At 30.8% G+C, this 12072-nt stretch overlaps 1 protein-coding gene across 1 annotated transcript in view; it reads right to left on the reverse strand.

Annotated features, from left to right (window-relative positions):
• Positions 1 to 12072, reverse strand: part of LOC129216070 (cGMP-dependent 3',5'-cyclic phosphodiesterase-like) — an 86597-nt gene that overhangs the window by 14820 nt on the left and 59705 nt on the right. The window contains exons 9-17 of the mRNA XM_054850214.1: positions 10564 to 10603; positions 10416 to 10479; positions 7933 to 8011; positions 7759 to 7819; positions 5009 to 5090; positions 4368 to 4402; positions 4167 to 4279; positions 1529 to 1603; positions 1155 to 1268 (exon numbers count right to left, since the gene is read on the reverse strand). Coding sequence (XP_054706189.1) covers positions 1155 to 1268; positions 1529 to 1603; positions 4167 to 4279; positions 4368 to 4402; positions 5009 to 5090; positions 7759 to 7819; positions 7933 to 8011; positions 10416 to 10479; positions 10564 to 10603 — 663 coding nt within the window. The remainder of the gene's footprint in view (positions 1 to 1154; positions 1269 to 1528; positions 1604 to 4166; positions 4280 to 4367; positions 4403 to 5008; positions 5091 to 7758; positions 7820 to 7932; positions 8012 to 10415; positions 10480 to 10563; positions 10604 to 12072) is intronic.

Below are 12072 nucleotides of genomic sequence, written 5' to 3' on the forward strand. Positions count from 1 at the left end.
CATACACCTACAAACACATACACCTACACACACATACACAAACACATACACACACACAAACACACATGCATACAGAAACCTACACATATACACACACGAAAAAACATACACACACACATACACACAACTACCCACACATTCATGCCTGCACACAGACACAAACACACATGCCTACACACACATACACATACCCCCTACACACACACATTCATACACACAACTACCCACACACTTATGCCAGCACACAGACGCAAACACACACACACACATACCCCCTACACACAACCCAGCCGTAGGTGGGGTCTGGTCTTTGGGGGACCAGGCCCGTCCCTATGCCGGTCCCAAGCCCGGGTAAATGGGGAGGGTTTTACGATGGTGTAGCATCCACGTATGTAAAACGACCACTCTTTACTTGCGTGTGAGCAGATTTGTATCTGCCCAATGGCTATCGAGTGGGACAGTGAGTAGGCAATGGGCACCACCGGAGTCAGGTCCGTACCTGGGTCCACGGTGTCTAGAGTCGTAAGTGGTTTAGATCTCGTTCCCTTACGGGTAAGGGGGCCCCGGCCGAAAGGTCAGTTCTCTGGAAGCCCCAGATGGCATAGCAGAGCGGGGTTCCCTGTTTCGTACCCCCTACACACAAACACACATATCCCCTGTACACAAACAAACACATCTACGTACCCACACTCGTGATTGCGGAAAACATAATTTGAATTCAAGATGTCAAAATTCAAATTTTTTTTTTTTTTTTGAGCAACTTTAATTGTAATCAAAGCTGGATAGAGACTTAACATGGCCCAAAACTATTTCAGGTTTTGAATCTCTTTTGTAGTTTGGACAACTTTTCTGTCGGTGGCGAAAACGACCATTTTATAAAGCCTGGGGGGGGGGGACATTGCCCTCCTTCACACACACCCTTAAATCTGCCCATGTACATATTAGACATAATTACATAGTGGATAATGTTAAATTTTTAACCACTGTAGCATCAAAAAAAAACACACATAAAAGAACATTTTACACATGATAAATTTTAAAATCATTACAGTAAAAGACAGCTTACAATGACAGAATAATTATTTTTTTTAATGTAAATTTATAATTCACAGTTTACAAAAGAAAAGTAAAAAAGGATCAAACACAAATCTTACATGAGCAGCTTCCACATCAGATAACAGTCTAGGTATAAAATTGAAACTCTGAAAATGTTCATCAATAAAGTCTATGCATTTGTTCGATATGCGTAAAATCTCTTCCTCTGATACCTATGAAGAGAAATATAATAATAATAATTTCATTATTAATGTGAGATCTAAGAATCAAAGAATATGCATTGCACAGAACATATTGATTAAATATTTGACAAATTGTACAAATGCAACAACAAAACATTCCTAATGTTTAAAGTAATGTTAAATCTGATAAATGTTTTTCTATAAGGTAACATGTAAGTGAATAAACTATCATGTAAGTGAATAAAAGTAATAATAATGTTTAATAGTAAGTTCTATAAATTTCAACTTACTTTGGATTGCATGATTAAACCATTTGATAATCTACTTCTCGACTGAGCATCACGAACCTTTTTCCACATTAAAGACTGCAAATAACAAAAAATAGTAGTATTTGAAAAAGTTTCTTTAATTTGTAAAATGTCAATGATTAAACTTCAGAACTACAAATGAGAATTTAGAATAACAGCATTTAAAGCCGAATTAATAGATCAACTCTTATTTTATTCTTTAAAGTTCAGCAAAAATTAAATTATGTGAGAAAATCAAAAGATAAAAACTAATGAAGGTTTAAACTTTTCAAGAATATCTAGTTGGTAAGCCATCAGGAATTTTATGAACATCACCTTAAAAATCAGTTAGTATCCAAGAAAATTATTAATATAATTTAGATACCATGACATCAAAATCAATCTGAAAATGTTATTTCTTAATTTATGCACTTATAAAAAGTAATCATCATACTCATAGATAGGAAACCTTTGTAGATCACTGTTAAGAAAAGCAACGCAGATATTTCAAAACATGGGTACAAAATGTATGATATAGTCAAATGTGCTTCTAAAGCTTTTTCCCCTTTTCTTATTCTTTTCTTTATTTTATTTATTTATTAGTTGCATCCCCCAGCTTGTCTACCTTGAGTTATGTCAAGTGACGCATGTTCAACAATCAGACTTCATTATTCACTGTATCACTGTACAATTTCAAGTCGAAATAATCATTCTTAAAGAAAGAAAACAGTAAATTAAAAATTCCCGAATAAATTAAATGTAACCTTAATGATTGTCTTCTGCTCGCAGAACAAAAAAAAAGAAAAAAGATAAATTGCGATTTAAAAATAAATTTTTATGTTAAAAAAAAAAAAAACAAATTTTATTTAGTCATAGCCGAGAAAAAAATGTGGCAACCTTCTGAACGTTAATTAAAAATGAAATCGCACAAACTGAAATCGAACAAACGATAATTTTCCAACATGAAATTATGTTCAATTAGGCTTAAAAAATGCTTTTAAATTATTTCCCTGTTATTTTACAGCCTTGTTTTTTTTTCTTTTTTCTTTTTTTTTTTTTTTTTTTTGAAATTTGAAGCAGTTAACTCAATTTCAGGGGTAGTTTTCGCGGACTTTCGATTGGCGCTAAATTTGAACTGATCAGATAATTATTTTTAAAAAAAAGAAAGAGCCATTTTCGGGCCCTAAAATTAAAATTTGAACAGTTCGGTACTGTTTAAAAACCCCTTACGTTCTTTCTCGGGTGCCCAAGTACATCCCTGTCAAATTTCATGGAGATCTGACGTAAGCTATGGATTTGTATAGGGAACATACACACATATACAGTCAATTCACGATAACTTGAAGTCCGATAACTCAAACATTACTATAACTCAAAGTTTTTATCAAGTCTCGATTCCTTCATCTTTAATTCCATGCTAATTATGCTCAATATCTCGAAGTTAAATTCCTTTAACTCAAAGTTTCTTCAAAGCTGACTCAAAATTTATTTGTAAGGAACAAAAAAAAAAAAGAGAGAGAAAGAAACAAGTGACTATGAGAGAAAAATTTATTCACCTTCACTTGCAATTCCTGCCCAATAGACCTCTAAAGCAAGGAGAACACCTGTTGAGCCAATGTGCAATAAAGGAGTTACACCTGTGGAAATGAGTATAGCTTTTTACTTTTATTGTACTGTACTATTTACACTTTGACATGATGCCGGACTACAAATCTGTTTTTAAGCTGTCAAGTTACTAAGTCGAATTATTGTGCCTTTATGACCAAAGTTAAGATGTGCTCCCCTTCGTTCTTTAGTTCAATCATTTGCTGATAAGTTCCCGAGAGAGAGAGACAGTTTTCTTTAGATGTCTAAGCGAAAGCTAAAAATCCAGGATTTAGAAAGTAAAGTAAATTTTATTCAACAATCAAAAAGAAAAATAATGCATTAAAATATAGCTCCAAATACTCTGTCAACGATATTAAAAGAGAAACTTCAAAAGCAGTGCGAATCCATGAACCTGAATTTGAAACGAATGAATATATGCACCTTTCATGAAGTAGAATTAGTTCTATTCAACTGTTTCCAGCAGTATCGAATTCAAGACCATGCTATTCCTATTAGTAGATGTTTGCTGCGCGAGAAAGCAAACTAATTTTGCTATATTGCTGAACATAGAAAATTTGCACGCCAGTGCTGGATGGCTAGAGAAGTTCAAAACCAGACACAACGTCTTCAGAATTTTTCATGGAGAAACTGTGCGTATTGTGCTTAAAAACTTTTAAGTTCTAAAATTTTGTCTGTTATATGTACATAATTATTAAAATATTTGATGGTTTTTAATATTATAAAGTTGAAAACCAAAACTAGCAGTAAGATAAGTTCCGATAAGTTGAAGTTTTTCGTCAGTCCCTTTAGATTCGAGTTATCGAGAATTAACTGTATATTCTTTGTTTTATTTATATAGATTTATATTTAATTGCTGAAGAAAGACAATAAGAAAACATACATTGAACTGAAGCACAACCTACACCTAAGTAACATAAATGACTATAATGAACAAAGTCACTTTAAGCTTTTGCCCAAATTAAAAAAGTAAGAGAAAATTGCTCGAAAAAAAAAATTTGTCACCGAAAAATTAGCATAATTAACTGGCACTTACATGCATAATACAAATTGCACAGTAAACAGAAAATGTACTGGCAATTTCTTCATCAAACTGGGTAAAATTATTTCCACTGACTTTATTGCACAATTCTGCGACTCCAATGATTCCTGTAAGAAACATTTTTATATTATAGAAATAGTTTGAGTCTCAAAAAAAACTATCTAAAGTGAAATGAAATACAAAAGAATATCATACCATTGTCATCTTTGATCGGAAAGCATAAAATGTTTCTAAAATAAAATAAGAGTATTAGAAAATTTAATTTTTGTACCATAAGCACCTAACATAACTTTTGAAATTATTGACATTTCAAAGCACAAATTTTAAGCTGCTTACTTACTACATTGCTTAAGCAAGACAAACATAGCAAAATTTGGGGTAAAAAATATGACATGGACACTGCATGTTTTCCTTGAGTGACTAATAAATCATATGCTGAAACTCTGTCAGCTTAATCATTAATTTAAAACCAATAATCTTTCAGATAGGAATCTCAAACATTCTTTCAAATAAATTGGATTAGTTAATGCAGTAACAAGATAATATTATGATTGTAAGTAATTGAGTGCAAGATCTAATTGCAACACATTTCAGCAGGCAACACGTTCATTCAAAAGAACTTTTCCAATGAGGTTCAATGCTGTTTTAATTCAAGAAATAAAAACATTGGACCAAATATCTCTAAAAATAAAGTAAAAAAGCTTTCATATGCAAACATTTTGAAATTTCTTGTTTTTCGGAATAATTCAGAGTTTAAAAATATTTAACAGTTTTTTTTCCAAATTTAAGTGTTACCTAAATTAATCAGCAATGAGAAACATAAACAAAGAACTTACCTAGTTCTGAACCCAGTAGTTTCATCTACTTTTCGGTAAAATAATGGATGAGAATAGGCATCACTAATGTTTAATATTTCACCTGTTATTTAAGAAAAGGAGTGACTTAAAAAACACTTGAACATACACAGCAAATACTTGTTAGATTTACTCACATTAAGGTTAAATATTCCATGTAATATTTCTTTTCTTTAAAATAAACTTTTAAAAAAATAAAATAAAAAAAATTAAAGCAAAACCTTAACAATTAAAAACAAAACATAAATAGCAATATTACTGCTAACTTAAAACACTACTTTTAGAAACCAAAGAACAAGTTTTAAGGCACCTTGCCTTAACCCTATCTTAGATTCAGTAAGTCAAAAACTGCACAAAAAGATAGTTCTCTTGAAGTTCTGCATGAGAAGACAATGAAGGCAGTAAAATACCAAAATAAAAAAAGATAGCAGTAAATATTTGAAGATTATCCTAATTTACATGACAGAACTGTCATTACTCTCTGAACACAATAGTATTTAACATCAATTTATGATGCAAAACACTGACCAAGAAAATGAAAAATAACTTTGTCTTTAAGCAATTGGTGGACACTTATAGCTTAAAAGTAGTTTTTTGTACAACAAATATTTGCACAGTAAATGCCATTATCTTAAAATTTTATACTCAAGTTTGTATAAGAAAGCTATATTTTAGTCTAAACAATGGTATTTTTTTCTGTACAAAGGAAGATAGAAATAAATACATACTTTATTGCAACTTAGTTGGAAGGCAAACAAAAGGAAACAAATATTTTTAGTTCTTATGAAAATACAAATATGAATTTTAGTAATAAAAGATAATAAAGTTTTAGGATCTTAAAAAATAATTTGATTGATAAAATTAAATAAATACTGTTGTGCCTAAATTGTAAACTAAGAAATAGCAACGTTTAACTGCACAAAAATGCAGCTTATTGCATAGTAATCTATGATTCTGCAATTTTGTGCAATTAAACATTGTCGTTTCTTACTTCAATTTGACTGATGTTACATTTAAAACCGCAGCATTACTTTTTTGAATAATTAAACAAAATGACAGATTAAAAAACTATTGGTATGTTGAATTTAAAGATTACCTGAATGTATTAAGCAACAGTTATCATAGTATCTTTAGAAAAATCAATTAAAAAAGTGTTTAATGGCCATGGTACAAATAAAAATGAAATACAAAGCTTCAGCAAGAGCATAATTTTATATCTTACAAAAAAATTTTAGAATTATACGTTTTTCTGAAAATTTTGAAAAGAGAACATTTTTTGTATTTTGTATCAAATGAGCTGTTATACCAAATAGAGTAGAATAAAGCTTACAAAATATTTGTATGCATCGTAAAATTTACACATTAAGTTCAAGTTGTGAAAGTAAATGCTTTGAGACTTAAAGGAGACCTTACTTACTCGTTGCTATACAATTGTAGTTATCTTAGTTTAAGAATGTAAATTTGTAGGAAATAGCTCATAACTGAATACCTGAAATTTTTTCAATTGTTTAGCAAATTTAGTAACAAGCAATGAATGATAGCAATCAATACACAAACCAACTTTAAAAAGTCAGTCTGGAAAGAATGAATCAGTTGAATGTATTTGATAAGGAAAATGATAGTCCTTAAATTGATAGGCAAGGCAAATTTAACACACAATAATCATAAAAGGTATGACACAATAAAGTCAAAATAATAAAAGGTTCAACATTTAGGCGATCCAGAGATCAGGAAATAGAATACAGGCCCAATATAGTTTAATTAATATATCTCCCTCAAAAATGCAATTTTTAATTTAATTATTTTTAATGTTATTTTATTTATAAGGCTGTTTTTTTCTGAGCAATCACGATTGCTTATTGTTCTCACTTGACAGTTTTGAAATCCTATGATTTCATTTCCCCCTGCCTCCCTTTGCAGCACCACTGTCGGCCGGCCACCTCATGATGCTGCTCCTCTAGTGAAAACAGTCTCCAGGTTGCGCCACTTACTTGCCTACACTGACATACACCTGCACACACGCATACATACAGACACCTACACATACACACACAAACACATACACACAGCTACCCAGGGCCGGATTTGGAAATGTAGAGGTCTTAGGGCAACGAAGGAGTACAGGCCCCTAATCAAGGTTCGAAAAGATCATCGTATTTTCGAAAATATCCGATATTTTGATATATATGTATATATCCAATATTTTCAACCTGTGAAAGTTAGGATATTTTGTAAAAGTTTTATTGCAGGGGCCCTTTTGTTGAGGAGGCCCCGGGGCTGTAGCCCCGCCTGCCCTCCCTTAAATCCAGCCCTGCAGCTACACAAACATACACATCCCCCCCACACACAAACACACATGCCCACATACACACACATTCGTGATTGCGAAAAACATAATTTGAATTCAAGATGTCAAAGTTCAATTTTTTTTTTCTTATATACACAAGAAGTAAGTTTCCTTTTTTAATTAAAACAACGCAACAACTAGCCAATTATAGAAGTTGTTCAATACTGTGCTCTATTTTCATTGAAATTTGTTAGATAAAACATAATTTAAGACATATTAGCAGAAAATTTCATAATTAAAGCATTTATAATTTTTATACTCGTAGATTCACTTTGGATACTACCCGAGACGAACTGCTTCCGCCCATTCTCATAGTTATGCTACTGGCTATAATGTATCAAGAGAGAATTTTAAAGCAAATTTTGAAATATGAAGCGAAGCATACCAGTTGTTACAACATGTCCAGCTATTCCTTCAGTGACAGGAAAACGAATGACTTTATCAGACTGAAATACAAAAAAATTAAAACCACAACAATTTAAAAAAAATCAATACAATGTCATGCAGCTCATTTTTACTTTTAAAATCCTTAAAAGTTAAAAAGCAAACAGGAACGCACCATTTCATCAGTGTCACTACCATCGAAAACTTTTGCTACCAATTCATTTTCATCTTTGTCCCAGAGAAACAATGAACAGCTAAAATGTTGGGAAATATTTTTAAACACTGGAATATTTCCACACAAAATAGATTAGTAAACTTTATGACTTCAATAGCTATGATCTGCTTAAGATTTTATGATTACATAACGCAAAACTAATTAAAAAGCTTTTAGCCAAACATGAATCAAGAAAAAGAAAATTTTACAATTATAGTATTCAACTTTTATGCATAAAAACAATGTTTGTAGTCAATTGTTAATTTTTAACTGATTATATAATACTAATATTTTTGAAATTTAAAACAAGATTACATCAATTAAAGTTTGTCTGGAAGTGGTATATTGTCACAAAATTAGTGAAAAGAAAATGTTTCTTCTTTTACAAGCATATTAAATTTCATTTTAGTCACTACACACTTCACTAGACATCAAAGTTCATCTTAATGTAATTTAATGTAAAATATTTATCTCAAGAAAAATTAAGCTTTTTTTTTAAAGAGGGGAGGGGGAGAGAGAAAAAAAAGAATTAATGAAATAAGTATGTAAATTTATGTATGTAAGATGAGAAAGTGAGTTTTCCATGCAGAAGAATAAAAATTATGAGGAAAAAGACTGAAAGATTGAATTAACCAAGAACTTTGGTATCCACAGAAGCACATTATTAACAATCTTTAAAAAAAAAAAAAAAGATTGCCCTTTAAAATTTTGAAGATCATCAAGGGGAACAGAAAAAGTTGAAATTTAGAGAGCAAGAAAAGCATTTTAAGCTATTTTCTTTCTTCAAAATCTATTAGAAAGATAATTAAAATTAAATACCATAAAATGTTTTTTTGTGTTCATTTTGGCATGATGCACAAATAGGAATTGCAATACCGGACCAAAAATTAAATACCAGTATTTGGTATTTTTAAAACGCAATACCGGAATACCCGTATTAATTCCGGCATTTGAAATTTCTCAAAAATTGCTTGAAAACATTGTTTTATTGCCACATTTCATAATTTTGGACAAAAATTGCATTATTATGAAAACTTATTGTGAACAAATATAAAATGAATTAACAAATGTCATAATAAAAAATCAATACTATTAAAAAAAATAATGCATCTACTGAATTGTCCCCCAGGAACTCATTTTAGTGCTCAACTTTCCTACAGTTGAAACTACTCTTTCTGTATTCATGCAGGTTGGAGGTACTGTTAACAATGTGTGATCCACCTCTTATTTAATTGCCTAAAAGTATTTTATCTTCAAAAAAATTCGATCTGTTGCATGTCATTTTTGGATAAACCCTTTTGTGTGTGTGAGTGTGTTTCTTTCGTATTGTGTGTATTTATATTATTTTTTTAATTTAAAGACAGTTGAAATTTGTTTCCTGAGAGACAAACTTTTCCAATACTAAAATCATTTTCTCTTGAACAAGAGGGTTTTGTTTACTTTTTCTTAGCCCTTTGGTTTGAAATTTAGGATAAACTTGATTAAATTTTATCTTGTTGGTTTTTCATATTTGTTTTCGCTTTCTTTTCAAAATTCTTCGCAGTTATAATTATGTAAATATCTGAAAATATCTTTGAACTCGTGGAACATATTTATGCTTTTCTTCTATGCAAATTTTCAAGGCAATATATAATTTCTAAATATTACCTTGCCAAGTATGAAGCCAAATAGCGAAACAGCACAACAAACCAATACTGGTGGCAACAAATTGCCATTTGTAATGCTAACAAGAAACAGTTTTTGTCAAAATTTAGTACAGTTGAGACAAATATTTAAGAAAAAAAATCATAAAGCATTCCTTCAATTGATGGTTTGAATAAATTGCTCATCGAACAAAGGGGGGGGGGGGCATTTAAAATTACATTCGAAATTAATTTTCCCAAAAGGAAAAATGAGTGATCAGAGAAATGGAAAAAAAAAATATATGGTGCACAAAACACGTTTGTTTAATTATATTCTATTAGTTCAAATGTTCAAATAATAATCCATAAATTTTTACATCAACAGACTGAATTTGGTTCTCTATCATGGGAAAATAAATGTACATTTAAAATATAAGTAGATATTTAATAAGTTAAGTTGAAAACTCATGAATTAAAACTATTTATTATTTTCAGCTAATACCGAAAATATCGGTATTTTCCTCAACAAATACTGGTATTACGAAATTACAAAATTGCTCAAAATACCGGTTTTCGGTATACTGGTATTGCAATCCCTATGCACAAAATACTTAGTATTTTGGTGATCATTGATTAATACTAACACCTATTTCCTGCACATGCCAACATCATTTTTTTTAATTTTATGCATTTTCTTTTTTTTTTCAGCAAATTTGAACAATTGATGATTTTTAATTTGAAACATTTTAAATTTAAGTTCTTTTGTACAATATCTTAGGCTACAAATTACAGAAATGAATCGCAACAAAAATGTAAGCATACCGTTCAGCACCAGTAAGATTTCTAGCTTCTGTCATTATTTCCTTCAAAAGCAAGGTAACATTGTCTGAAATCCAAGAAAAAAAGGAGTAATTAGTAAATTTGTGATTACTTAATTTCAAAAATATTTATACACATTTTAATTACATACCAATCTGCACCAAAAGAGTTTTTACAACTTGAAGAAGAGACTGCAAAATGAAAAAAAAAAATGTTTAAAATTTATTTGTTAGTCATAATTAAGGATAGATTTGCTTTCGTTAAAATAAAATGTTTTCCATGTACCAGGGGTTTTCAAACTTTTCTAGCTTGCGGCAATCTTTGACAAATTAGAATTTTCTCATAGCACCCCAGTCTATCTCTATTATATCTATGTTTGCAAAAATATTTTGATAGCATAGGCATTTGTCAGCACCCCAGGGTACCGCGGCACCCACTATGAGAACCCCTGCCATATACTATTGTCTATTTCAATATTTGCTGAATTCATATTCTCTCAAACCTAAGTTTCCAAACAAAGCAATAATAATATTTTATTTCTAAATGATCTTTTCAGTTTCCATTACATAAAATAAGTAAATGAAATATATCACTAGTGCAGCAAGAAATAAATTCTGGGGGGGGGGGGGGCTTTTTTGATAAAAACAGCCCTTTCATATCTATAAACTACTGTATTAGAATTTTCATTTATGTTAAAACCAATGCCTCTGGGGGGTTCACCCCCCCCCCCTTTTGCTGCGCCGCTGAAACATAATTTAAATACTATATTTTTGGATAGCAAATGTAGTAGCTGCCACGTATTGTAATTAGGATTTGTGTTACTAATCAACAAATGTTACCAAAACTATCTTACCCCAATTTTCTTCATTCAAGTTAAAATTATTGATTTTATCATCAGTTCAGTAATTAGTCATATTGATTTCAAACTTAATTTTATTGATTTACTTTTTACACAGTGAAAGTTCACCAAGCATTCTTTAAAAAAAAAATGAAAAGTAATAGGAGCACTGAATTCAGATAGCCTACAAAGAAACAATGGGTCTTAAATTGCAGTTCATGGGAATGCGTTCAAGAAAAAACAAAATAAAGGAATCAAAAATTTACAAGATTGTCTTAGAAACAAAAAACATTCAAATCATTGCTGGTGACTCAGAGAGGAATAAGATCTTTAAAACACTTCTTCAAACACTAAAATAATGACTGTCATTCCAGTTTTAAAAGTCGTAACAGCATTGACACATTGCAAGCAAATAATCGAGGCTGCCCCTCCCCCTCGAAAGAAACAGCAATACCGTACCCCTGCCCACAAATACAGTAAACCCTCGTTATATCGCACTTGTCGGGAGACAAAGAAAAAATGGGATATATACGAAAGCTCAATATAAGCGATGTCGTTAAAATAGTTATATCCATACAAGCAAATTAGCATTCTCTCTTTTTGACATGATCTTCAAACGGTTTCAATGCAGTTCGCAAATGTACTATCACGCGTATTAAAATTTAAACAAGAATAAAATTTATGAAAATTTCAGCATCAGAAAGGTACAAACATCAAATAGCAAATGAAGATGATCGTTATTAGCTATCACAAGAGTGAACAATTCCAATACTCAATACCCTCTTATTCCCAATAGACTTTTACTAATCCATTCGATTTGAT

This window comes from Uloborus diversus, chromosome 2 (genome assembly GCF_026930045.1).
Source record: "Uloborus diversus isolate 005 chromosome 2, Udiv.v.3.1, whole genome shotgun sequence".
NCBI classification, from domain to species: domain Eukaryota; kingdom Metazoa; phylum Arthropoda; class Arachnida; order Araneae; family Uloboridae; genus Uloborus; species Uloborus diversus.